Source organism: Taudactylus pleione, unplaced genomic scaffold (assembly GCF_031769625.1).
Source record: "Taudactylus pleione unplaced genomic scaffold, aTauple2 ptg000062l, whole genome shotgun sequence".
Taxonomy (NCBI): domain Eukaryota; kingdom Metazoa; phylum Chordata; class Amphibia; order Anura; family Myobatrachidae; genus Taudactylus; species Taudactylus pleione.
In genome coordinates, this window is record NW_028284464.1 from 4,203,667 (window position 1) to 4,227,025 (window position 23,359).

General features: G+C 43.7%; 1 protein-coding gene across 1 annotated transcript in view; it reads left to right on the forward strand.

The window, feature by feature from the left end:
• SCARF2 (scavenger receptor class F member 2) overlaps positions 1-23,359 on the forward strand; it is a 236,101-nt gene that overhangs the window by 125,167 nt on the left and 87,575 nt on the right. Inside the window, 2 exon segments of the mRNA XM_088465505.1 lie at positions 17,889-18,408; positions 20,445-20,663. Of these exon segments, the coding sequence (XP_088321631.1) occupies positions 17,889-18,408; positions 20,445-20,663 (739 nt within the window).

Consider the following 23,359-nt stretch of genomic DNA (forward strand, 5'->3'; position numbering starts at 1 on the left):
TGCCCATAGCAACCAATCAGATTCTACTTAACATTTATTTAGCACCTTCGAGAAGATAATAGCTAGAATCTGATTGGTTGCTAAAGGCAACAACTCCACTTCTAAAAACCTGCACTTTAGTAAATATAACCGTTACAGTCTATCCTGAGGTTGATAACAGGTTTTTTGTTTTTAAAGTAAATTAAGTCTTCTCTGTTTGATGCAATTTTTGTAATATCAATTTATTCTTCTCTGTTAATATAGAAGAATAATCATTATTTTTCTGAGTTGGTATAGTATAACAATTCATTAGCATGAGACATGTAATAAGTCCTTCTGGAAAATATGGGTGCTAAGCTGAAATCCATGATTTAGTGGTTAGTGCTCCTCTACTTGGTTGTATTCAGCTAGGAAAGGTGGTCAGACTCATATGCTAGCAGCACGATGGCTGCATACATAACATCACAGCACTCTGTACCTCTCTTATGCTGGGTACACACTGAGATGATGGACCAGTCACATGCTTAACAATCGGCCACTCGATATGTCTGGGTTGGGCATGTAAATTTTCCCGCCCAGTTGTGATGTCAGTGTCGGCTTATCCCTGCAACCCCTGTATGGGTGGTTGGCGGGTCATACATACATGCAGATGCACCAATATATGTGTGGTGTGCTGCAGGGTTGTGAACTACGTTGTTTTTAGCAGACATATTGTGTGCACACGCCCGCTGATGCAATCACGATACATCATTCGAACAAACAATATATCGACAAGTGTGTACCCAACATTACACTGCGCAGGGTTCACAGTATAGCACAGCAGCTGTCAGTCTTTCACCAAAGATCCATCTCTCTTGAAGCTCTGCCTGTCATATGTCTCCTCCTGATGACTCCTCTGTGACTCACATCAGTGATGTCACCTTACCAGAGGCAGGGAGCACGGGCCGCCCCCATCAGTAGGGACCTCAGCTCTACTCTCTCAACAGCTCCAAAGGACACTCCACAAACTACTGTTATAAAAAAAACTTTATGTAGAATGGTGCTGGCCGCTACAGTGTTTTCCAAAATGGCCTTATTTTAATGGGATATCACATTACTGCCTCAGAGCATTGAATATGTGTGCGCTAAATAAGTAGCTGGTAAGTAAATAAACAATAAACTTATCGTGCAGCTATAGTTGTCTCTTATGCTGGGTACACAATGGTCGACATATCGGGCGTTCAGTTGAATTGCTGATATATCATGTGTGCGTCGGCCAGTGTGTACAGACGATATGTCTGTGAGCTACGTTGTTCACAGACATATTGCATCGACTGTGCAGCACAGCCAATGTGTATAGTGCTGTGTGTACATACACTTGCTGCAGAGGCTGCCGGGGAGGGGATCACGACGCGCCCCCTGGCAAGTGGGACTCGTGGCCAGAGGCAGTGATGGTTGTTCAGTGTGTATGAACAACCATTGTCTGCTGATATATCTGCAGATCAGTCGATATCTTTCCAGTGTATACCCAGCATTACTGAGACGAAGCCAGAAGCAATAACATTGAGATGTATAACATCTCGTCCACCGGAATAGTGTAGAATAGTTTAAGGAAGTAAAGAGGGTAGTTTGAGAATTGATCGGCATACCTGAAGAAGTGTGTTTTCAGGGAATGCTTGAAGGTTTGAAGGTATTCCAAAGGGTGGGTCTGTGTATGAAAAAAGTCCTGTAAATGGGAATAGGAGCAGTAGATGAGTGTGGAGGACAGACACAGTTGAGTTGGGACATAAGTTGGTGTAGTTTTGTTTATGTCTGTAGTAGAAGAACGATTTGCAAGGAACACTGTATTCAAAATAGATTGTAAGGGTGAATGTCTGGTTAGGGAAGACCAGTAAAGAGGGAATTGCAATAGTCAGTGTATGTTATTATTAGTGCATGCAGAGCCACACTGGCCACCTGTCACTGGCTGATCCAGCCCGAAAGTCTGGGCAAGCAGCTCCGCCTTCTAGCGTTCCACTTGGCCAACATACAGAGACACGGTGGTGTGCTGCAAGGCCAGGCCTCTGTGACTCATAGCATGTCCATTATCCATGTCTGTCTACAGCACACATGCACAGAGGGATGCTGGGGCTGCTCTACAGCCACAGTCTGCCCCTGAGTGCATGAATTAGAGGTTTGCGGTGTCTAGTGTGAGATTTGTGCATGTTCTGCAAACATTTCTTAGATGTATTTATTTAACAGGATTTGGAATACGGACTAGGGGCCAATTCAAGTAGCCGCAGTACATTACTGCCATTAATTAATTAATAATGGAGGGTAATTTAATTCTCCCCCAAATAATTGTGGTAAAGTCCTGTTTTTACCGCACGAAAAATTATCCTGGGCAATTGAATTCCCCCCTAGATATGAAAAACAAAGGTCAGTTCTGAGTAAAGGATGACACTAGGATGTGAGCTTTAGGGGTCGGGTTTATTGTCATTTAGTCCACAAAAATAGAAATGTCAAGTAGGCAGCTCCTGGTGGCTGGAGAGCAATATTTGACTGTATTTTAAATAACTCCCTTGAATAAAAGAGTCTAAAGAATACAAATTTGCAGTGTTCAAGTATTCCACATAAATAATGGGAGTTTTATTGTGCATGTTACACTAACATGCACTAACAGATTCTAGAATTATCTTGGGAAGTAGAGAGATTTGTCATCGATGAGTCTCATTTAAAGTTAGAAACAATTACAGTTAGAAGACCAATATTTCAACTTGACAAAATCCTGTTATGCTGTAGTGGGGCAAATATACAGTTTGGATTTGGGGAAAAACATAGTAACTTAACTCTAATTCGCAGTGTAAATATAGATCAGCATTTCTGGGCTATATGCAAAAGCAGCCAGTATTATCCTTGCATCCAAAAACAATTTAATTTATACCCTTGCATTGCAACTTTTGTTGTCCAGATGCAAATTAGGCCCTCATTCAGAGCCGTACGCTCTGAGCAGAGCGCACGCTCTGAATGAGGGCCGCCCTCCATAAAAATGGAGCGTCCTCCTGGACGCTCGTATAGCTGTGGGTCACCACCCACAGCCTATACGAGCGTGCAGTTTGATGGCCGAAACTGCGAGCCGGAGCCTGCGGTTGAGGTTTTCAACCACAAGCTCCGGAGTGATTTTGGCTCTATCAGAGCCAAAATCACTCCCACTGACATCACTAGTGATGTCAGTGGGCCGACTTCTGACGGGAGGCGTTCCCTTGGGAACGCCCCCGTCAGGGAGGCACGCCCCCGGCACGCCCACCAAAGGGGGCGTGCTGTCAATCAACATCGACAGCACGCCCCCTTTGATCAGACACAACGAGCGAAGGACTTTCCTTCGCTCGTCGCGTCTGGCGCATGCGCACGACGGAGCTCCCTCCGTCGTGCGCATGCTCAGTGCAGACCATCGACCCACTTGCGAGCGGACAGCCGCTCGCGAGTGGGTCTGAATCAGGGCCTTAGTCCTTTAGCCGGATAACTCTAATTTAGGCCCTGTATATACAGAATTAGGTTATTGCTTTAGAAAAAAAATACTCTGCTTCAAAAAAAAAATAAACATTCTCCATACACATTTGGTACCTGTCACAGTTCTAGCTAGTAATTGTGCAGGAGCTGTCAATTAGTGTGAAATGAGGGTATGACATTGCACAGGGTGGCTTGTTATACAGTAATCAGGAGAAACAAAAGATGAGCCAGCGGTTACACACAGAAATCTTGCTGTAAGTAGAAGGCTGTAACAGTTGGAGACTCTTAAGCTGGGTACACACTTGGTCAAACGATTTTGGTAAGCATACACACTTAGCCACCCAACATGACTAGCCACAGGAACCAGCTATGATGTCATTTTCACTGGTTCATATGGCCAGCATATGGGCCGATTGATCACACAAGAAGATGTGAATAACATACAGTATCTTCCAAGTATATTGCATCAGCCGTGCTGCAAAGCTGATGCGATATATATCACAGGCGGTATACATTCAGGAAACCGTCCGTCGCAATGCCGACAGCCAGCTTCCCAACTACTTAATCCCGGCGAAGGTCAAATGACAGGCGTCTAAATCTAGACGCCTGTCATTTTACCGACGCCGGGAGACCGGCACCCGGCATCCCGATCGAAGTGGTGCTGGGCGCGGACAGCCGCGGGGGGGAGATTTAGGTTAGGGGCTCTCGGGGTGGACTTAGGTTTAGGCACCCCCTCGGGAGGTTAGGATTAGGCTAGGGGGAGGGAGGGTTAGGGTTAGGTACCCCCGGGTGGGAGGTTAGGGTTAGACACCCCCCTGGGGTACTTAGGTTTAGGCGGCGGGGAAGGGAGAGTTAGGTTTAGGCACTTAGAGGGAGGATTAGAGTTAGGCACAGAGGGGAGAGGTTAGGGTTTATTTATTTATTTATTACCAGTTATTTATATAGCGCACACATATTCCGCAGCGCTTTACAGAGAGAATATTTGGCCATTCACATCTGTCCCTGCCCCAGTGGAGCTTACATGCACACACACATACACACTTATGGTCAATTTTAAGGCGAGCCAATTAACCTACCAGTATATTTTTGGAGTGTGGGAGGAAACCGGAGTACCCGGAGAAAACCCACGCAAACACAGGGAGAATATACAAACTCCACACAGTTAGGGCCATGGTGGGAATTGAACCCATGACCTCATTGCTGTGAGGCAGTAACGCTAACCATTACACCGTCTGTGCTGTAGGCACCCTAAAGGAGGGATAGGGTTAGGGGGTAGAATTAGATTAGTTTATACTTACCTTTAGGACGATCGGGATTTCCTCCTCTGTCGGGCTGCCGTTGTCGGGAATTGAACCATGCGGCCGGCGGTAAATCATACCGAATGCATCACAGACATATCATGTACACTCATCCAGATGCACTGAATTATATATCGTTTGTTGGCTGTACTGTACTTTGCATTTTATTCAGTGTATATTAAGGAGAAATGTCACATCTTCTAGTAAGTGAGACGTTTTTCATATTTACAAATGTCATTTGCATTGTATAAAAAAACGCAGTAGTCCCCCAAAATATATATTTTTTTCTGTAAATAGCATGTACCTTTTAATCATGTAATGTACTTAGCTATCCTAAATTCATTATTACCTTTTCAAAATCTCTCTGCTAGACACAGACACAGTCAGTCTGTTAAACAGTCATAGGGGCTGATTCTGAGTCAGACACAGCCGCGCCCAAGTCTGATACTGTTACCAGTCATACAGTATGCCGCTCCCGGCCCCCCGGAAAGAACCTATCCGCCCCCCCGTCTACGATTATATTATAAACCCCGACAGCGGGGGGGCTTAGACACATTTCGCTCTGAATTGCGTCACCATGGCCCCGCCCCCTGTTTCACAATGCCGTTAATCTCTGCATTGTGAAGAGGTGGCAGGGCTACGATGACGCGATCATGATATCACACCCCATGCTCCATCCTCAATGATGCGTCATTGCCGCGGCATGCCCCGTTTTGCTGCGACATGTCCCCCCGCTGTGGAAGCCCAACAGCTCCCTCATGGAAGGAGGGAGCTAAAAGTCGGCAAGTATGCTGTAACCTCATACAAATGCAGCAGCAAAGACCTTCCCTAGCGTACATCCATGTGCAGTATTGTCAGTATCCATAGATGCTGAAATACAGATTGGTGCATCTTTAGGCACACCATCAAAACTTCAGCAATAACCAGAACCAACAGATGGTTTAAATTAGTGCTAATAAGAGCAGGGGGCTAGCAATAAACAGAAACAGGTCCGCAGCAATCCTAAAGAAGGGTTTCTGTGACACCCTCAATTAAGAAACAAAGCAAGATGAAAAATATATAGGTTGCACTGAACTCTTTCTGTACAAATAATGAGTCAAGAGTGTGCAATAAATTCATATATATTACATTTATTTCAGAAAAATATATTAAATTAAAAAGTAAAAAAACAAAGAAAAACAAACAAAACGTGAGTATGAAGAATATATTTAAAATGATGTTTGTTTTTGTTTTTTTAATTTAATATATTTTTCTGAAATAAATGTATTAAATATTGATTTATTGCACACTCTTGACTCATTATTTGTACACAAAAAGGTAATCGCAGCCTATATACTTTTCATCTTGCCCTGTTTTCAAAATTTGCAGCACCCCTATGGAAGGTGCAGTTCCTCTGGCTGAGTATGGCCTCCAATGTGAGTGGTGAAGCGTCTGTGAGTGTGTATACAACCTTTTTCAGCAACACACCCGCGACTCCCATAACACGCCCATAAGACGGACCATCTCCGTGCATCAGCTAAGCCTCCTTCCTGTCACCACCCAGGAACGCCTACTACTTTTTGAAAACAAACTGTTCTTCTCCCATGCACCTGAACCTCATCTCCAACTCTGTGCATACGCTAACTGCATGTGCAGGTCAACTTTGATGGATTGTTGCTTTGACATCACTGCTGCGCCCAACTCAGAATCAACCCTGCATGCTCACAGACTTTCCTCTGTTATATGATGGCAGACAGGAGCGAAGGAGGGCGACTGAAAACAGAGCTGAAGGCAGAGCCGGCCCTAGCCAATTTAGTGCCCTAGACAAAGTTTGGCAGGTGCCCCCTAGCATATAATCGCACCACCAATTTTAAAGTGGGTACACAGCTGAAAAATATATCTGCAGATTATGGTTCTTCACACACAGTGAACAACCATCTTCTCCGGTCGCCCTGGCCGGGGGTCGTATCGTAACTCCCTACCTGCCGACTTCTACAGCAAGTGGTAGACCGCCCGTAGACACCGCACGATGAGCAGATATATCTGTCATCAGCTGTGTAGCGATATTTCTGTGAATTGAATTCAAGTGAACGGCCGATGTTACGATGTTATATGCTATTATATATATTATATAATATATATTTATATATATTTACCCAGCATAAGACCAGACACAAGGAAGCGTGTATATATATATATATATATATATATATATTAGGGGTGAGCGGGTTCGGATATCTGAAATCCGAACCCCCCCGAGCCCCCCCGATCCGAGGCCGATCCGAGTCAGGCTCTACTTTTCCTGCCTGACTCGGATCTGAAATCGAGGCAAAACGTCATCATCCCGCCTTCCGGGTCTCGCGGGTTTTGGATTCTATATCAGGTACCCGCGTCGGCGCCATTTTCTCACTCGGCTGTGGACAGTGAAGAGGGAGGGTGGGAGTTAGGGCTGGCTGGGCTGTGTAGTGTAGTGTTGTGCTGTGCTGTGCTGCTGTTGTCCACTCCTCCAAAGTCCATAAGGGGTGCTGTAGTGTTGTCCAGGGGGTGCTCTGTCCATCAGGGGTGCTCCCCCCAAGTGCAAAAAAAATAAATATTTTTTCTGTGTTTGTGAATTGTGTGCGCAGTAGCCGCACGTGCATCAACAAAGTAGTGCAAAGCGTGCGCCTGTGTCATAAGTAAAGGGCCGGCTGGCTTGTCCGTTAAAGGGTGCTGTAACCCCCAAAGGGCACTCCAAACAAAATAAAAAAATATATTTTTTTGTGTTTGTGAATTGTGTGCGCAGTAGCCGCACGTGCATCAACAAAGTAGCACGTGTGTTATAGGTAAAGGGCCGGCTGGCTTGACCGTTAAAGGGTGCTGTAACCCCCAAAGTGCACTCCAAAAAAAATAAAAATATATATTTTTTTGTGTTTGTGAATTGTGTGCGCAGTAGCAGCACGTGCATCAACAAAGTAGTGCCAAGCGTGCGCCTGTGTCATAAGTAAAGGGCCGGCTGGCTTGTGCACTCCAAACAAAATAAAAAAATATTTTCTGTGTTTGTGAATTGTGTGCACTGTGGCTGCACGTGCATCAACAAAGGAGCAGCGCCAAGCGTGCGTTTGTCTGTTAAAGGGTGGTGTAACCCCCAAAGTGCACTCCAACAAAAATAAAACATTTTCTTCTTTGTTTGTGAATTGTCTGCACTGTACGTGCATCCTCAAAGCAGCAGCGCCAAGCATGCGTCTGTCTGTTAAAAGGTGGTGTAACCCCCAAAGTGCGCTCCACAAAGAATAAAAAATTCTTCTTTTTTTTTCTGTCTTTGTGAATTGTGTGGGCTGTAGCTGCACGTGCATCAACAAAGGAGCAGTGCCAAGCGTGCGCCTGTGTCCCATAAGTAAATCGCCGGCTGGTTCATTTCTTAAAGGGTGGTGTAACCCACAAAGTGCACTAGTCTCCGACAAAAATAAAAAATTATTTTCTGTGTTTGTGTGCGCCTTAGCCGCACGTATATATCAATATAACATAAATGGAGGACCAAACTTTCTCCGATAAAAATAATATAGGGAAAGATCAAGAACCACTTCCTCCTAGTGCTGAAGCTGCTGCCACTAGTCATGACATAGACGATAACATGCCATCAACGTCGTCTGCCAAGGCCGATGCTCAATGTCATAGTAGAGGGCACATACAATCCCAAATGACAAAGTTCAGGAAAATGACCTTGAAAAAAACATTTAAATAATCTGAGGAGAAACGTAAACTTGCCAATATGCCATTTACGACACGGAGAGGCAAGGAACGGCTAAGGTCTTTCCCTATGTTCATGACTAGTGGTTCAGCTTCACATGACGATGGAAGCCCTCCTCCCGCTAAAAAAATCAAACGAGTTAAGCTGGCAAAAGCACAGCGAAGAACTGTGCATTCTAAGAAGATATCACAAATCCCCAAGGAGAGTCCAAGTGTGGTGGCGGTTGCGATGCCTAACCTTCCCAGCACTGGACGGGAAGAGGTGGCTCTTTTCCCCATTTGCACGCCCCCTGCAAGTGCTGAAAGGAGCACCCACAGTCCACTTGCTGATATGCAAATTGAAGATGTCACTGTTGAAGTACAACAGGATGAGGATACTGGTGTAGCTGGCGCTGAGGAGGAATTTGGCGAGGAGGATTCTGATGGTGATGTGGTTTGTTTAAATCAGGCTCCGGGGGAGACAGTTGTTGTTCGTGGGATGAAAAAGCCCATCACGGTCATGCCTGGGCAGAAGACCAAACATTCCACCTCTTTGGTCTGGCAATATTTCTATCCAAATCCGGACAACAACTGTCTTGCCATATGTACCATATGTAAAGGTGAAATAAGTAGGGGTAGGGCTGTTAACCACCTAGGAACATCCTCCCTTATACGGCACCTGCAGCGCGTTCATAAAAAGTTACTGTCAAGTTCAGAAACTTTGGCTAAGACCGTAAGCAGTCCAGGGACACTTAAATCCCGTTGTCCTGTTGTATCCAAGCGCCTGAAAACCACACCGTCAACTCCCTCCTCGTCAAATTCCTCCTTAGTCAGGATTGGAAGTAGTCCTGCAGGCCATGTCACTGGCATGACTGACTCTCCTATCCGGGATTCCTCCGGAGGATCCTGCATTGCTACGCCTCCTGCTGCCGCTGCTGCTGTTGCTGCTGCTGGGAGTCGTTCATCATCCCAGAGAGGAAGTAGGAACACCACTACTTTTACTAAACAATTGACCCTCCAACAGTCCTTAGCGAGGAGGATGAAGTACGACAGCAGTCATCCTGAAGCAAAACGTATAACTGAGGCCTTGACTGCTATGTTGGTGTTAGACGTGCATCCGGTATCTGCCACTAGTGCAGTGGGATTTAAACAATTGATAGAGGTAGTGTGTCCCCGGTTCCAAATCCCGTCTAGATTCCACTTCACTAGGCAGGCGATACCGAGACTGTACAGAAACGTCAGAAAAAGTGTCCTCAGTGTCCTGAAAAATGCGGTTGTACCCAATGTCCACTTAACCACGGACATGTGGACAAGTGGAACAGGGTAGACTAAGGACTATATGACTGTGACAGCCCACTGGGTAGATGTATCACCTTACGCAGCAACAACAGCAGCGTCACCAGTAGCAGCATCTCAGAAACGCCAGCTCATTCCAAGGCAGGCTACGCTGTATATCACCGGTTTCAGTAAGAGGCACACCGCGAACAACCTCTTAGAGAAACTGAGGGAAATCATCGCCCAGTGGCTTACCCCACTTAGACTCTCCTGGGGATTTGTGATATCTGACAACGCCACCAATATTGTGCGGGCATTACATCTGGGCAAATTCCAGCACGTCCCATGTTTTGCTCACACAATAAACTTGGTGGTGCAGAATTTTCTGAAAAGCAACAGGGGCGTGCAGGAGACGCTTTGGGTGGCCTGAAAAATTTCTGGACACTTTTGCCATTCAGCGACCGTGCCGAAGACTGGAGCGCCAGCAAACACTCTTGAACCTGCCCCGCCATCACCTGAAGCAAGAGGTTGTGACGCGGTGCAACTCAACCCTCTATATGCTTCAGAGGATGGAGGAGCAGCAAAAGGCCATTCAAACCTATACATCCACCTATGACGTATGCACCTGACTCAAGCGCAGTGGAGAATGATTTCTGTGTTGTGCAAGGTTCTCCAGCCCTTCGAACTTGCCACACGTGAAGTCAGTTCAGACACTGCCAGCTTGAGTCAGGTTATTCCCCTCATCAGGCTTTTGCAGAAGCAGCTGGAGAAAGTGAAGGAGGAGCTAAGACGGAGCGATTCCGCTCGGCATGTGGGACTTGTGGATGAAGCCCTTCATTCGCTTTGCCAGGATTCCAGGGTGGTCAATCTGTTGAAATCAGACCACTACATTTTGGCCACCGTGCTCGATCCTAGGTTTAAAGCCTATGTGGTGTCTCTCTTTCCGGCCGACACAAGCCTGCAGAGGTGCAAAGACCTGCTGGTGAAAACACTGTCAGCTGAAGCGGAACGTGACACGTCAACAGCTCCTTCTTCATTTTCTCCCGCAACTGGGGCTGCCAGGAAAAAACGTAGGTATCCTAAGCAACCCGCTGGCTGTGATGCAGGGCAGGCAGGTCCAAGTTTGGACATCTGGTCCAGACTGAAGGACCTGGCAACAATTTCTGACATGTCTACTGTCACTGCATATGATACTGTCACCATTTACAGAATGGTGGAGGATTACATCGGTGACAGCATCCAAGTAGGCATGTCAGACAGTCCGTACCTGTACTGGCAGGAAAAAGAGGCAATTTTAGAGGCCCCTGTACAAACTGGCTCTATTTTACCTGAGTTGCCCCCCCTCCAGTGTGTACTCCAAAAGAGTGTTTAGTGCAGCCGGGAACCTTGTCAGCGAAAGTCATAGGAGGTTGCTTCTACAAAATGTGGAGAAGATGATGTTCATAAAAATGAATTATCAACTCTTCCAGGGAGACCAGCCTCCAGAACGTACAGAGGGACCTGTGGTGGTGGATTCCAACGGGGACGAGTTAATAGTCTGTGAGGATGAGGATGTACACAACACTGAAGAGGGTGAGGAATCGGTGGATGAGGAGAATGAGGACGACATCTTGCCTCCGTAGAGCCAGTTTGTGCAGGGACAGATTAATTGCCAGCTTGTTTTGTGAGGGCCCAAACGAACCAATCATTTCAGCCACAGTTGTGTGGCAGACCCTGGCGCTGAAATGATTGGTTTGTTAAAGTGTACATGTCCTGTTTATACAACATAAGGGTGGGTGGGAGGGCCCAAGGACAATTCCATCTTGCACCTCTTTTTTTTCTTTGCATTATGTACTGTTTGGGGCCTAGTTTTTCAAACTGCCATCCTGTCTGCCACTGCAGTGCCACTCCTAGATGGGCCACGTGTTTGTGCCGCCCACTCGTGTCACTTAGCATAGCCTTTTGGACATAAAAACACTATTGTGAGGTGTGAGGTGTTCAGAATAGACTGGAAATGAGTGGAAATTAAGGTTATTGAGGTTAATAATAGCATAGGAGCAGAAAAACCAACACATTCTGTGATTTTAGCTGTTTTTATTTTTTTGTTTTTTTAAAATACAGATGCAAAACACAAAACCCAGAACCCAAAACACGGAAGGGTGGTTTTGGCAAAACCAATCCAGATCCAAAACACGAAGAAAGATTCAGATCCAAAACCAAAACACAAAACACGAAAAGTGGCCGGTGCACACCCCTAATATATATATATATATATATATATATATATATATAATATATATATATATATGCCAACATTTCAGCGCACGTTGGCATATACTACCGGCTCTGTCTGGTTTGTTTTACTGTTGTTGCTGAGACCTGTGGAGTGCCCTCCGTTTTTCCCATATACATGTGCACTTTTGTTAGACTGGCACCCAGGCACATTGCGTTTCCCATTGACGAGTGCAAGACTATTCTGTACGTATATATTATATTATATATATATATATATAATAAATACACACATTAATATGGAGATCGGTACTTCCGTATCTTTGCGGCCCCCTGGTTATGCTACGTAACTAGCGTAAGCAGGAAATACTATTCGGCCCCTTGCGGGCTCGCTGCGCTCGCCACACGGATTTATTCCCCCTCCATGCCCACTTGGATGGTAGGAAATGACGTTGGATGGTAGGGAATGACGTTGGACACTGGCTCATCTTTACGCTAACATCCAACATCATTCCCTACCATCCAACGTCATTCCCTACCATCCAAGTGGGCATGGGGAATAAATTCATGTGGCGAGAGAAGCGAGCCCCCGTGCCCGCAAGTGCCCGAACAGTGAAGATATTCAGTGAAGATATGTAAGTAGCGTAACCAGGGGGCCGCAAAGATACGGAAGTACCAGATCGCCTATATATACATATATATATATATATATATATATATATACACACACACATACAAACACATTAACATATATATATATATATACACACACACATTAAAATTTATATCACATATATATATAGTATATATACATACTATATATATATATATACACACACAGACACACATATACAGTATGTATTTGTGAGTGCCCCAGCGCTGCCCCTCTCCCAGCCTGAACAAACTTACCGAGGGACTCTTCTTGTTGTTTGTCTCTGGTCAGCCAAGCTGGAGTGGGAGTCGACACGGCCGTCCTGAAGTCCTGGGCTGTGCAGCTACTGCCTGCAGTGCCAGGTGAAGTGGTGCCTGCCTGGTCTGATGGGCACTGGGCGGTGGGCTGGGAAAATGGAGGTGTAGCCATCGGAGCTGTGAGTTATCACGGCTCTGCTCCGCAAAGGATGATGGGAGGAGTGGCCACGGCCAGGCATGCACAGCATTCCCGGCCTCTAGCAGCAGCAGCCATCTTCCTTGTCCTTTGTAGTCAGAATGAGCTTCTATCAGAAGCTCATTCTGACCTGGCTCCCACCTGACCGCTGCGCTGAGAGGATCAGAGCTGAGCTCCGATCTCTGTGGCAGCGGGGGGGCAGCTGGAGAGCCGTGGAATGCCCTTAGGCATTCCAGATGCCCTAGGCATTTGATTAGAATGCCTATGCCAAGGACCGGCTCTAGCTGAAGGGGCACTCCACAACATCTCTGCTATACACATTATATGCCATTTGTGTGTGTCATCTAACATTGTAAAATCAGCAGAATTATCAAACTAAGGGCCTGATTCAGACCCACTCGCGAGCGGCTGTCCGCTCGCAAGTGGGTCGATGTTATGGACTGAGCATGCGCACGACGGAGGGAGCTCCGTCGTGCGCATGCGCGAAGGAAAGTCCTTCGCTCATTGTGTCCGATCAAAGGGGGCGTGCTGTCAATGTTGATTGACAGCACGCCCCCTTTGGTGGGCGTGCCGGTGGCGTGCCTCCCTGACGGGGGCGTTCCCACGGGAACGCCTCCCGTCAGAAGCCGGCCCACTGACATCACTAGTGATGTCAGTGGGAGTGATTTTGGCTCTGATAGAGCCAAAATCACTCCGGAGCTTGCGGTTGAAAACCTCAACCGCAGGCTCCGGCTCGCAAATTCGATGGTCGCGATGGTCTCGACCATCGCGACCATCACAATGCACGCTCGTATAGCCTGTGGGTGGTGACCCACAGCTATACGAGCGTCCAGGAGGACGCTCCATGAAAATGGAGCCCGGCCCTCATTCAGAGCGTGCGCTCTGCTCAGAGCGTACGGCTCTGAATGAGGGCCTAAAATAGCTGACTGAAGAAATAAACCAAGGGGGAAAAGGCCAACACAATCGGCAAACATTCAAAATGTCCAGGACATTATTTTACAAGGACACACCCATCATGTCACCATACAGTCCCATAATGCCATTATGTAACCTTATAATGCCACAATATCTTATATAATTCCTCCTCTTGGGGCTGTAATGCCACCAAAGTTCCATGCCTAAACGGTATTCACCCTGAATCCCATTATGCTGCTGCCACCTGCTGGTACTGGCTGCTACCAGGGAGCAGTCTTGTTCATCGCACTAAGGTTGCACACCTTGTAGTGAACTTTAGGCAAGCATGGTTTACCAAAGCTTGCAGCGAACTCTGGGCCTGATCGAGCAGCAATCGTGATTGCAACTACAAACGCAGATCGAGCAATTGTTAGCCATTGCGTATGTATGCGTATAAGCCGCACTGCTCTTAATCTCCGTTTACATACAACACAGAGGAATCCATCACGGAGTGACTGACAGGCTGTGAGTGTGTGGGGGTGATGATGGCGGAGTGGTCAGAAAAACGCAGATGAGCCTGTCCTTTAGAACGCCGTTGCTTGGGCGTGCATAAATTAGCCCTACCGATTTCATACTCAGCTTGAGAGCCTATTATGTGTGAGGAGACCTGCAGTTTCTGTGGCTGGTCAGACTTAGTGTAAATGCTGCGTACCAGTGCGATGTGCGTCGATGGTACCGATGTTTACACAAAAGAGCGACATTGGACAGATGTGAGAAAGCAGTATTGGGCATCTTTATGCCGGCTGAGCTTTGGAAAGCATTAGAATACTTTTGCTGCTGCGTTCTGTGCAAATTTGCAGCTGCGAATGCAGTAGTGATCCTTACTGAATCAGGCCCTCTGATCGGCTGGAGTTCACTTTTACTATGTTTAACATCAGCTTTGTGACCAGTAATATTGCTGATGCTGGTTACCCACTGGCATTCCATTCACGTAACAAAATAACCACATGTGAAAACACTTATAAACATTTGGGAATATGTTTGATATGTGGTTCCCATGCAGTATATCTGCAGTTAACATTTAATGTGGTTTGTGAATGTGTATAGAGATGTTCCCATTCATGACAATACTGTATCCATTAAAATGGGTTTCCAGCATTTGTGCAACATGCAGAAACCCAACTGAAATGAATAAGTCAACCAGTGTGTCTTAAAAGCTCCATAAATTATATTAACTAAATAATTTCTATCAGGAAATGAATCAACTAGTCCGAGCACTGGACTAATTCCCACTAAAGGTGGGTGACAACAAGCATGGGGTAACAAGACTACTAATATGAAAATCCACTGAGTGGGGTTTGCTTGTTATAGCATGCCTTGCAGGCCACAAGAGGGATGGAGTTTCTGTTTCTAGGCTGGGTTTAGGCAGATCAGGGGCAGTGCTCATTTAGGGGTCTATTCATCATCATGATCATCACGTCATTTCTACAAAAGCAGGTGAAAATGAACATATCTCCTGCTTACCTTTCAGCCCTGATGTGGCCCGCCATCTCCATACCCTAATATGGGGACATAACTTCATCAAACTCTGAAAAAATTATATATTTTCAGAGTTTGACTGTGGGGACTTACGCCATGTTCAGATGGCGTTTGTTCCCGAACCGCAGCTCCTTCCTATGGGAAGGACTCCTGGGTTACGAATAGGGATCATTTTGTTCCCTCCGCCCCGTCTGGCTCCTTCCACCGGAGGATGCGCATGTGTGAACCGACGTTCATGCATGCGCAATAGTACTGCTGAGTCAGACTCGAAGGACATCGCGGAGACAGCTGATTTTCGGACCAGCTATCTCCACACTGGAGTGATGTTGAATTGCTCTGGTGACTTTGTATCCACCACTGCTGCGAGTTGGATACTTAATTATTGGTGGCTGCCTGGCTGGCCCTTGATAATTAGCATAATGAATGGACCCCTTAATGAGATATTTACTTGGATCAGTCAGTACATAATACCAGTCAAATCAAATATGATAGATAAGCAAAATATATAGGTACAGGTCTAGGACAAGTAAATTTGCACATCTTATTTTTTGTTGCTCTCAACATACATGACAGCTCATTACATTTATTTTACAGAACAAACATTGTATATACCTAATTTTGTGAACACTTAGTTTCCATGGTTTTAATAAATGTAGCGTTATATTTTATATTTCCACAGAATGCTTACTATGAAATAAGATTATGATAAATTGGCTATAAAATTAACTAACAATACATTGCAAAAGCTTAATATAGTTTATCATCAGCTGTACATCATAAATTGCTCTTTGCAGCTTCTGCGCAAATTATTATTTTTTCTTATATATTGAAATGTATTTTTTAAAAACCATTTAATAGAAAGGGGAAACAAGAATAGAAATATAAGTGCTTTTAAAGAGTTATTAACTGCCTGATCAAAACTCATTATTTTGCAGTATATGTGTTATATTAATAGCAATTAAAAAAAACTCATGTAAAATAATATTCTTTGTCACAGTATTGTTTTAGTTTTTACTAGAAAAAGCAACCTGGTCTGAAGTGACATATCACAGCCTCCCAATGACAGCTGTATTCCTTATCATGCAGCCTTAATTGGACAGATACCATAGCACACGTTCATTGACACCCCATTGCACAGACATCTCTGCCATTTAGATTGACCCCCACTGCACAAATTCTATAGTGCCAGTTTACAGGCCCCATTACCTTTTGCAACATGATAAATTGTATTGTTCATAAATGCTGCTCAGCTCTTCTCCTAACATAGCAGAATCATGAAATAAGACATACATGCTGAATATAGCTAGCATGCAATCATAAATGTGTCCTAACCATTCATACTAACATTTTACAATGCAAAATTGGACAAAACCATCCCTGCTCCTAATCTATTTAACCACAGCACATCTAACCATCTGACAATTTATTATAGACAGCCCCAAATTGCCATCAAAAACACGACTGTTGGGGTAATGTATTATATGTTTGATTATAAATTAATTAAGGTAGAGCAATTTGGAAACCAAGGCATACTGTATTATACAAATATACACAAACAAATTGGATTTTCTGTTGGTTGCAACTGGGGATTCCTGTTTCTCCCCAATAGAAACATATTACTAAAACTGCCAACACTATTATTCTTTAAATCCAATTATATATGTATAGATCAGACAATATACATCAAATTTAAAAAACTCAGGATGGAAAGAATAAACATCCTGTTTGCATTATACTTTATATTTAATTCAGGTGAAACTCATAAAGAGCCAAAGACCATACAATGTATGTTCTCCAACAGCTCTGTGCAATTAAGTCTCCCACCAGGGCATCTGTGCCTTTTATAATCTCTGGCATAAAGTTTTTCTTACAGCACATGACCCAGAAGCTCCTCTGGCCCCCTTCTGCGCATGCGCAGAAGGACTCACGCATCACGAGGGGTGCTTCTAGGGATTGGATCCCTCTCTCAGCACTCTCCCGATAGAAGCCCATAGGCTTCTATAGGGTAATGACATCAGGAAGACGGAGTTAGCCATCGCAACCAAGCGGCTTGGTGCATATGAAAAATGCGGTCAAACCCGCATTTTCGGGGTCTGACCACATGTCTACCTTTGCTGCATCCCACCCTATATGTTATGTATTTATATGCATATTATGTGGTTTTATGTTTAAGAATTTTAACTATATTTTATATTATTTTGAATGATTGTGCATTTGTGTGTGTTATTTTTTTTCTTTTTATGTTTTACAATTTTATTAGGTTAAGAAGAGCTCATTACAAGTTGGATTTAAAATCATGATGAAAATATAAGATATTTAAAAATATGTTGATGGTTCATTTCACTTTACAAATTGACAGATTGTTTTTAATATTATGTTACTTTATGTATGAATAGGTAACATGTCTTAATACTATGTTTTGTTTCATAACCTAGAATGTCCCAGGCAGTTCTGGGGCCCAGACTGCAAAGAAAAATGTGCCTGCCATCCTCATGGACAATGCGATGACGTCATTGGACAGTGCACATGCAATGCAAATCGTTGGGGGTCGAACTGCGAGAATGCCTGTCTCTGTAAGCATGGCAAATGTGATCAAGAGACTGGAAAGTGTACCTGTGAACCAAACTGGTGGGGACCTCAATGTTCAAATGCTTGCTACTGTAGCACCAACTCACAGTGTGACCAAGCCACTGGCTGGTGCAATTGTCAGCCAGGATGGTGGGCGCGGAGCTGTAACAACCAGTGCTCTTGCAACAATTCTCCATGTGATCAAATAACTGGACGCTGCCTGTGCAGGGACCGCTTATGGGGCCCCCGGTGTGAAAGAGTATGCCAATGTTTTAAAGGGAAATGCAATCCAGTGGATGGATCCTGCACTTGTGATCCTGGATACAGGGGAAAGTTTTGTCGGGAACCTTGTCCTGCTGGACTTTACGGACAGGGCTGTAAGAAACGGTAAGGAGACCTCAGTAATTTAATTGCAATAGTCAGATGACCCATCATTGCCAACTGAACTGTTACAGAACTACACTTCCAGGATTCAATTCCAATCAAATATTTTTCACTCTTTGAAGTTTTTTTTAGAAATATTTATTATCGACTTATCGTACTGAAATAAATTAAATACATAACTGGTACACATAACATTATCATAGACTATTCTAACAGCTATACTGAATTAATTTAATATCCATACTTTGACATAACATATTCCATTTTTGGAGGCTGCTGGTTTTGTGTGTAATCTATAAATAAGTGCATAAATTGACTTGTCTACTTTTACATATTTTTATCTCATTTTCCACTATGCTGCAATGTTTCTGTGGCTCAAGCTCTTTCCATACTGTTTCAGCATGTATTGCAACTGGTAAAGCTGGGTGCACACTAGACGATATGTAGTCCTGTTGCAGGGCTGATGGGGGATGTCACTATCGATGCTGGCACATAGCTCCCTCCTTGTCGGACCCGGCATCAGCAAGTGTGTATGCACTTGCCGCATGCAGGGTCCAGTCACCGGCAATGTCGTGCTGTGTACACATTGTAGTGTGTACCCAGCTTTAGACTGTATAGGGTAATATGAGGGTTGTTCAAAAAGTAATGCCTAAATGCTCACAACTCAAATTTTATTATAGATACAGATTTGAAAATTTGCAGTAAAATACTTTGAAGCCTTAGTAACAGAATGACTCTACTCAAAAAATTCACCATCTGCCCTCAAACATTTTCTCCACCTCTCAACCCAAGCTGTGAATCCACTTTGGAAAATTCCAGTGGTTGGTGTCTGACCCAGGAACGTATGGCGTTTTTAATAACTTTATATCTTCAAAATGTTGACCACGGAGACAGTATTTGAGCGGGCCAAACAGATGAAAGTCAGAAGGGGCCAAATCAGGACTGTAGGACTGTATGGTGGATGTGGCATTATTGCCCACCCCATTTTGGCAATGGCCGCAGATGTTGCCATCGAAGTGTGAGGTCTGACATTGTCGTGGTGTAAGATGACATTTGACAGTCGAATTATTGACCTTTTTTTGCGGGTGGCTTCTTTCAGCTTCTTAAGTGTAATAATGTATCGATCACTGTTGATTGATTGGTTTTGTTCCAAGTAATGGATGAGAATAACACCTCGGCAATCCCAGAAGGATGTGGCCATGACTTTGTTTACGGATCGCTGTGATTTAAACTTTTTTGGCCTAGGTGAATTTGGGTGTTTCCATTGCATTGATTGGGCCTTTGTTTCTGGGTCATAAAGGAATACCCAGGTCTCATCTCCTGTAATGACATTTTCCAAAAACATCTCAGGGTTGGCTTCAAAATTGGTCCAAAGGTCATTGCACACTTCCACCTCTGGGCCTTATGATCCCTGGTTAATTGCTTTGGAACCCTTTTAACACACACTTTACGACATCCCAAATCATTGATTAGTGTTTCTACAGTGCCATGGCTACATTCCAGTTCATCACTGATATCTCTGATGGTCACACAATGGTCTTTCTGAATCATGGCATCGACTTTGTGTCGGTTCTCTGCTGTCACTGCAGTTGATGGTGTGCCACCACGAGGTTTGTCGCACATGGACGATTCTCCAGATTGAAAATGCTTCATCCACCTTCTGACATTGCTATAGTGAATTGTACGCTCACCATACACTTTTTTCAGGTTTCTGTGGATATCTGTAGCGCTGCAGCCTTCTATTCCAGAAATTCAATGACGGCTCTTTGTTTCATCTTGGATTCCATGGTATTTCTTGGACTACCTAAACAAAACTACATATATAGTTAGCAGACATATTAAAGTACAAATTGACAAAGTTTCAAATAATTGTTGCATATTATTTCAGAGTTATGAGCATTTAAGCATTACTTTTTGAACAACCCTCGTATTATAAAGTGATTCTGCTTCTTCACAACCAGTTCTCAGCAGCAGTCAGGAAATATTATTACCAGTGTACTTTGCCTTTTGAAAGAATATCATTTGTTCTTTTCACCCAGGTGTGGCCAGTGTAAGGAACAACAGCCTTGTACCATTGCAGATGGCAGGTGCATTGCATGTGAATCTGGCTGGAACGGAATAAAATGTGATCAAGTTTGCGCTCATGGTTTCTACGGTGAAGCATGTGAGAAAATATGTCCTCCATGCAAAGATGGACACACTTGTAACCACATTAATGGGAAGTGCTCACACTGCAATCCTGGCTGGATAGGTGATCAGTAAGTATATGTATTATTTTGTTTTATTTGTACAATGTTAGATTTTTTTTATATATATATATATATATATATATATATGTTCAAATCTAATTTATTGTTAACATGGGACAAATAAAAAATATAAAATTACTTAATAAAAGTCCACATCTATTGATGACTCTTAAGGATTAGTAATACTACATACTTACACTAAAGTGCCAAAAGTCATGGGATAGATGCCTAGTATTGTTTGACCCCCTCTAGCCCAGCAAAGTGTAGCAGCTCATCGATTCCACAAGAAAACGGAAGATCTCTGGAGAGATGTTGACCCATGCAGTCTGGATAGCTTCCCACAGCTCCATGATATTTGTAGGTGCAGGATCTTGGGTGCAAATGGACCTCTCCACCACGTCCCATAAATGCTTGATTGGGATCATGTCGAGCGAACATGGTGGCCACACCAGTTACAGGAACTCTCCAGAATGCTCCTCAAATTCTGGGCAACTTGGAACTGATGAGAAGGTGCCTTATCCTTCTAGAATATTTCATGGTTGTGAGGGGTACATGAAATCCATGAAGGGCTGCAAATGGTCATAAAGCAATGCAGCGTAGCACTTACTGGTCAATTACGTGTTAGGGCGGACCAGCGGACCTAACCCATGCCATGTGAACACGTCCCACACAAATATGGAACCACCACCAGCCTGCATGGTGCCTTGTTGACAACCGGAGTCCATTGCCTCATTGAGTCTGCACCACACTCGAAACCTATCATGAGCCCGAAACAGCTGGAACCGTGACTCATCGGACCAGGCCACATGTTGCCAGTCCTCCAGGGTCCAATTAGCAGCATCACAAGCCCAGGAAGGGTGCTGTGTCCAGTGTCATAGTGTTAATAGGGGCACTCTAATGGGTCCCATATCCCAGGAAAGCTAAAGAACGTTGCACTGACCTCTTGGGTATTCGTCTGGTACCTCCTGCATTAAATGTGGATGTGATTTGAGCTATTGTCAGTTGTCTGTTACCATGGACAATTATGGCCAGACACGACTAGTCACGATCATTAAGCACCCGTCGTTGGCTACTGTGCTGTTCATGGTGGGTGGTAATGCCTTCCATGAGGTATTCCCGGTACACATGTGACACCGTAGATCAAGGTATATTAAATGTCTGGCACCCACAATCAAGCCCTATTCGAACTCCGATAAATTACAGCATCTTGCCATGAGCAGCCTATCTGTGATATCTCTTACTTTGTAGAAAAAAATGTAAATTGATATAATTGCGCTGATGTATAGAGAGATGATATAAACAATTTTAATAGGATAGAGTCCACAAAAATACATAAAATAAAGTGTCACAGTGCATCATTTCATGTAAATACCATGGATAAAAAATGTAAACAATAAAGGTATATAAAGTGCAATCCAATAGAAAAGTTTTTCCTGAATCATACCATATGGAAATATGGAAATGGTGGTAAATGGGAATATGTCCACATTATAAACAATGAAAACAATGAGAAGTATATAAAGTGGTACCACGGCATGGAGCTGTGGTACTTTGGATTTCTAAGGACCTGTCACATTTTGGCTAAGCTAGGTGGGACGCTTTGGACTACTTATTCTCACACACCACCCTTTTCATATGGTATGATTCAGGATAATCCATCCTTTCATCCAATTGCACTTTATATACTTCTCATTGTTTTCATTATTTATAATATGGACATATTCCCATTTGCCACCATTTCCATATGGTATGATTCAGGAAAAACTTTTCTATTGGATTGCACTTTATATACCTTTATTGTTTACATTTTTTATCCATGGTATTTACATGAAATGATGCACTGTGACACTTTATTTTATGTATTTTTGTGGACTCTATCCTATTAAAATTGTTTATATCATCTCTCTAGACATCAGCGCAATTATATCAATTTACATTTTTTTCTACAATTCTAGAAGTATTGATGTTTACTTCCATGTGGTTTTAATTGCTGTAGACTTCCAGTTAATTGTGCAAGTGTTATTACTACCTATTTTTTACCTATATCTCTTACTTTACCTTCTTGATGAATGGCTCGAAAACTTAATTTTTACAATTGCAGGTGAAAATGTTTCTTTTCACCTGCTTTTGTAAAAATTAAGTGATGATGAATAGGCCCCTTAGTGCATGATGTGCGGAAAAGGTAATGAACTTAATTTAAATATAAATGACTTGTACCGAGATAACCTGAAGGTCTTAACTACTTGTATGTATTTTGTACATTTCTAGGGGAGTTATGTAGACCTGTTTTGTTCCTGGATCAGCCATATTAATACAATATAAAGTAATAAGGCTCCAAAACATTTACAATGCTGAATATATATATTATTATCTAGTACTAGTATCTAACCAGTAACTATGATGAATTTTAAAAACATTATATAATGCCTTTAGTGATGATAAAAAGGACTTGGAGTCAGATTGGCTAGTAAAGAATGTACTAGGGAAAAGGGGAATAACAGTAGTATTCTGATAAAGGGGTTGTGGTTATCTCATAGAGGGAGCAAGACTACTGTTTTAATAGTCCACCCATCTGCCACATCACTCCCCCTCTACTACTGTATACACGTTTGTCACGTTTGGTTAGGCTCTGCAGTCTAGGTTCAATGCGGAGGAGAGGAGAAATCTGGAGGAGTTATGATATTGGATATAAGGAAGCGAAGGGC